General features: G+C 41.0%; 1 protein-coding gene across 4 annotated transcripts in view; it reads right to left on the minus strand.

The window, feature by feature from the left end:
• Positions 1-5,996, minus strand: part of LOC103916190 (microtubule-associated protein 4-like) — a 104,798-nt gene that overhangs the window by 49,882 nt on the left and 48,920 nt on the right. For all 4 annotated transcript variants that reach the window (XM_009323147.1, XM_009323148.1, XM_009323144.1 and 1 more), the window contains exon 4: positions 2,949-3,014. In XM_009323147.1, coding sequence (XP_009321422.1) covers positions 2,949-3,014 — 66 coding nt within the window. The remainder of the gene's footprint in view (positions 1-2,948; positions 3,015-5,996) is intronic.

Below are 5,996 nucleotides of genomic sequence, written 5' to 3' on the forward strand. Positions count from 1 at the left end.
TATTTATCCTTATAAGGAAGAACAGAATTAATAGAGAGAGTTTCAGTCTATGTGCTGAGGACCCAAGCCAGAGCTCCCGGTCTGTAGCTCTCAAATTCTCGAAAAAACAAAAGCCCACAAACTAAATAAGCAATCGCCACATATGGCTCAGCACTGCCAAGAACTGAACCCTTCAGAGAAACTGCCAGCCTCTCCCTTTCAGGGAAAGCAAACGGGTGCAGAGGGTTCTCAGCCTCACAGCCACAGGTTTGGACCCCCAAGTAAACAGCCAACGTAAAGTCAACTGTTCACCTTTTTCCTTCATGTTCTCAAATACTGAACTATATACGTGCCTGCACCAATGGTTTAAATACATCACTGTTATAATAAAAATAATCCAACAGTTAATATAGGGTTTTGCCCCCGAGTTACATTAGTTTTGGATTTACGCCATCTACTACATTAATGGTATTTCAGAGCAGGGCTGCCAAACCAGCACTAAGATTTCAGTCCTGACTAATTCTAACCTCTGCATACACGTACACCAGATGTCTGTAGATAATGTTGCATGCAATAAAACATTAGCAAGTCATCACCCTGTTTTATTTGATAGGTGAAAAAAAACATGTAGCGATGCTTCCTGTGATCTAGACCGGAGAGATAAGCATACATTTGTATTTTCAAATAGCTTAACTACATCTTCCCCAATACTTTCCCTGAAGTCTGTTTCAGAACCCAACTCAAACACAGCTCTGCTTTTAAGAAGCTCTCTCTGTAGCTCTTAACACTGCTTTTTGCTACAAAAAGCTGGTTTCCTTGAGCACCACCTTCCTTAGCCCTCTCTCAGCTACTCTGTTTCCCACCTCTGCACTGGGCCCACATTGCATATCCAGAAGAATCATTTCAGCTTTAAAAAGAGACAGATTAGGGAATAGATCCAGCTGAAAACAAATAAGCCAGCCAAAAACTGAAGGTGGCTTAGGGCCAGGGACAAAAGGCTTTAGGCAGCACACCACCTATCAAATGTAGAACCAGGCACTACTGAAGTCCATCACCTGGTCTGGAACAACTTGCCTGTATTTCTGCAGAGCATCAACAGCTCTTCAGCTCTAAAAAAACCCTCCATTATCTGATAAAAAATTAGCATTTCTCCCTTACTGTCAAGTATAAGGATGGATATTTCAAGTATTCCATAGAGAACTGGGTAGGGGGAAGGGTCCACGAAATAGTTGTGTTGTATAAATCTTCTGTTATTCTGAAAAGCCTAATTAACTCAATGCCTATGACTCTTCATCCTTTGACATGCTGTTTCTACCACTTTGAAGTCACTTTTACACAGCCTTTAACAAGAAAAAAAAATCCAACTCTATCCCACAAAGATGGAACATATTAATAAATTAAAAAGCTTCAGACACATAAAAGTATCTTTGATCAACGTTATGTTAGCATTTAGTGAGTGAAGAGTTAAACCTCCAGAAAGCTAGTATTAAGTAAATGCCAAGAAATTTTTTAAACACAATTCAGAAGTTCAATTAAAAAAAATCCCAATGCATTTAATTAGTCATACCTGGAATATTACAAATCTGATTTTATTTCTATTTCCTTTTAGTTATATGTATTTAAAAAAAAAGAGAGGAAGTATCCTTAGGAAGGTTCAGAAGTGTTATTAATTTCAGTTTTATACTAAGTTATAAAAGATGCACAGCTTCCTTTTGACCAGATTTACAATGGCAAATTAAGTACAAAGATCAATTTTTATATTCCCATCCTCAATAAGAACATGAACACTTGCTCACACTAAATAGAATTATAGCAAAAAAAAGTGTTTTGATTCATCCCTGTCTCCCACTCCCATACATTCATCATTATCTCCTGGATTTTCTTCTCTCGGGTCCACACCTACAGACTAGCAGGGATGCAAGTGCTAGGAACATCCAAACAATCTTAGCAATTATCTGTACTGCTAAAGCTGAGCTGGAGATCATGAAGAGGGAGGCCAAATAAATAGCTCTTACCAATGCCAGGATGACAATCGACTTTTGAATATTTTATCCTCAAGAAAACAGAGGTGCTACAGTATGGCCTGTCAAAGTCTGCACCCTCCTCACCACAAAAGGAAACAATCCACTGGCTCATGCACACAGTCGCAGAGTTTGGTACTGCTCATCCTAAACAGTTCAGCTGGAATTTGGTAGGAAACCCAATTCACAGTAAGAAAGTCTCATGACAGGGAACTGGTGTTTATCATTAAATGTAACTGCTAAAAGACGACTAACTTCAGCATATGTTAGGCTGCTTGGAAAGATCAATCATTTTCTAGAATGCCTCACAAGTTTGAAATACTGGTCCACTTAAGTAACGACAAGTTTCTTGCAAAGCTATCCTAACGCTGTATGAAAAAAGGTTCAGAAGACCTCAATTTCATCTTTGACATTGCTAAAGCAAGTACTAGGAGATACTGACAGAAGGGTAGTTTGGGGTGGAAGGAGAAGCTGCAGAATAAACAAAGCAGTGTAGTTTCAGTAGCAGCTAAGAATTAGTGAGTGAGAAAACTGCATCAGAGGATGGTGTACTCAGAGAAGAAACATCACTGTCAGTCTCACAGGGAACAGGAGAAGTCATTCTCACATAGGGTTAGGGTAGAGTTCAGCTATGAATATTATGGAGTCACCGGGAAGCCATTTAGGTATCAGTGCCCTAGATGTTGCCTTCCCAACACTGACCATGGATAAAGTATACAATGTCTTCAGAACAAGGCTTTATTTATGCAAATAAGCAATTTCAAACCCAAAAGAGAATGAAGTTCTATTTTGTTTCAAATTCTTTGAAAAGATCATTAAAAAAACCTAAAAACAACCCTCCATGGAGCAATACGACTCAAAAAGAAGATGCATTTTGTCACAATGAGGTTTTACTGGTCCAATAACAAAAAGAAGTCGACATGTTTCCTTCAGACATTAAGCACGTACCTGCGCGGTGATCTTCTATTCCGTGGTCACCATTTTCTACTACCGTTGGCCCAGAAGCTGAAGTATCTGCAAAAAATCAAAGGAAACGTTAGCATTGGATGAAGTTAATCTTCATCCAAAACTTAAAAACAACATTGTAAGGACAACACTGTAATGTTATCAGACACAGATAAGGGCTTTTCTTCCCCAGAATTATTTTTGAAGTAAGTTAAGGTACCCACGCAACACTGAGTCAGTGCAACTTAAAACCCAAAAGAAAGAGCTTTTCAATCACAGAAAATCTAGTTCCGTGAAGGAGACTCAAGGCATAACAACTAGAAGCTTCTTTTATCTATTCATACCATCACTTCCAACTAAGCTTTCCTAAGGGCCAGCACTAGACCACTGTGATTCTGGATTTCCTTCAAGTAAATAATGCTTAGCCAAGCTGATAAACTTCGACAGGCCTGGTGAATGAGGCAAGAGCAGTTGATGCTGTTGACCTTGACTTTAATAAGGCTTTTAACACCATCTCCCGTAACATCCTCCTAGACAAACTGACAAAGCATGGGTGAAGATAACTGCACAGTGAGGTGGGCGGAAAACTGGCTGAACAGCCAGGCTCAGTGGGTGGTGATCGCTAGCACAAAGTCCAACTGGAGGCCGGTCACTAGCGGTGTCCCCCAGCAGTTGACAATGGGTCCAATACTGTTTAACATCTTCATTAATGACCCAAATGATGGGGAAGAGCACACCTTCAGCAAGTTTGCAGATGATACAAAACTGGGAGAAGTGGCTGATACACCAGAGGCTCATGATGCCATCCAGAGGGACCTGGGCAGGCCAGAGAGATGAGCAGAGAAGAATCTCATGAAGTTCACCAAGGTGAAATGCAAAGTCCTGCACCAAAGGAGGAAAAAGCCCAGGCACCAGTATACACTGGGGGACAACTGGCTGGAAGGCGGTCCTGCAGGAAAAGCCCTTGAGGTCCTGCAGGAAAAACCCTTGGGGTCCTGATGGCCAACAAGTTGAACATGAACCAGCAGTGTGCCCTTGCAGCAAAGATGATCAACAGCATCCTGGGCTGCATTAGGCAGAGCACTGCCAGCAGGTTGAGGGGGGGCGATCCCCTCCCTCGGCCTTCAGCACTCTTGAAAAACCAGCACTCTTGAGACACATCTGGAGTGCTGGGTCCTGTGTTGGGCTCCCCAGTATGAGAGAGGTGGAGGTACTGAAGAGAGGCCAGCGAAGGGCCACTAAGATGATTAAGGGACTGGAGCATCTCTCATATGAGGAAATGCTGAGAAAGCTGAGACAGCTCACCACAGAGAAGAGAAGGCTTGCGGGGGGGGGCTGTGTGTGTGTACAAGCACCCGAAGGGATGCTATAAAGAAGCCTGAGACACAGTCTTTTCAGTGGAGTCCAGTGACAGAACAAGAGCCAACAGGCACAAACTAATCCCCCAGAATTTTTAAATATTGGTCCACTTCAGTCATGACAAGTTTTTCGCAGACAAAGTATAAAAACAAAGATCAGAATACCTCAATTTCAGCTTTGACAGCACATTGCTAAAGCAGGTACCAGGGAGAGATTTAGAGAAGGGTAGTTCAGGGTATAAGACCACCGATTCCAAAAAATAGCATATAAGATACTTAACACCAAGAGATTTAGTCTATCTTGTTCTGACATTGTCTGACAAAATTTTAACAGGTACCAGGATTTACACACTAAACTTGGAAAACACGGCAGAAATACAAGACCTAGTGATAGCTGAGGCTATTTGGAATCGAAGAACTGAGCTCTAAACTTGGCTTTGCCATCTACTCAGTGGGCCACCTTAGGAAAGCCAATCTGTTAACAGGTAGCTATCTCCAAGCGTGTAATGTTTTTGAAAATGCTACTTGGAAACCATCTTTGGGAATAATTAAGGAATTTAATTAACATAACAATATAATTTTTTTAAAAAGCACACTTCTTGTTCCAGTACTCAAACAGTTCTTCCTAATCATCAAAACATGCCAGTGAAATTCTATATTCACCCCATAATCTCTACACTGGGCTGCTGAGGGTCAGTAACTACAATTGCTTGGACAAACTGCGTGAGGAATTTTATTTCTTTTGAATTACTGCCTTTGAGATCAGACTATGGTCCTTACAAAAGTAACTGGATTGTGCTGGTATTAATACTCGTGCAGGAAGCCAGCAGCACATATTTCTGTAGGTGACCGCCACCATGACAGGTGAATATTACAAGGCCATTTACCTAAATTGAAGATATCATCCTTGCACCAAGTCTTAAAATGTTTTCTAGTATCTTCTTAAATAAACTCTGCTTAATTTCTAAGAATTTATCCCATTTTCCAGTTGTGAAATATTGAAGACAAGTCATTGCAAGAACGATACTGAGTAGTATTAGTTAAGCGTTAACAAGCAGCACAAGCTCTAACAGCAGTTCAGCTCCTCAGGCCATCAGTTCTGCTTATTGCGAAGAAACACTCAGGGCAATGGCTTAAACAAATTCTGTAAGTAAATAAAATAAAATCACTCCCAAAGAGACACACATTCAGTTACCTGGAGTTGCTGCTGTCCCTTCCCTGAGCTCAAGCAGTTTTAAAACAAAGCTATGTTACCAGTGTACTTTAGACACAGCACTTTAGGGCTTAATCCAACCCTCAGTAAAGCAAAAGGAAAGATTTTCCAGTTACTTCAGTGGCTCATCCTGGTGTTTTATGAAAATTCAACATGAACTTGCCAGACAGCTTACAGAAAAACATACACCTACATGCTCTTCAAATAGTTGAAAATACTACAGGAATCCCTGGACCTGTTTCTTAGCAGTTAAACACACCAGCTCCTCCTGCTGTCAGTCTTTACAAGGTCTGGTATTTACTGTAACAGTAGAACTGTCTTAACTAGTAACTGGGAGAACTACTGCCAGTGACTGAATTTACTGATCAGTTCAGGCAAGGAGAAACCAGGGTAATGGGATGGTTTATACAACGCTGCTTCACAGTTGCCAAAAGGTATGCTGGGTATCTCATGGAGTAACATGGCCTTACAACAAGATCT

Source organism: Pygoscelis adeliae, unplaced genomic scaffold (assembly GCF_000699105.1).
Source record: "Pygoscelis adeliae isolate BGI_AS28 unplaced genomic scaffold, ASM69910v1 Scaffold444, whole genome shotgun sequence".
Taxonomy (NCBI): domain Eukaryota; kingdom Metazoa; phylum Chordata; class Aves; order Sphenisciformes; family Spheniscidae; genus Pygoscelis; species Pygoscelis adeliae.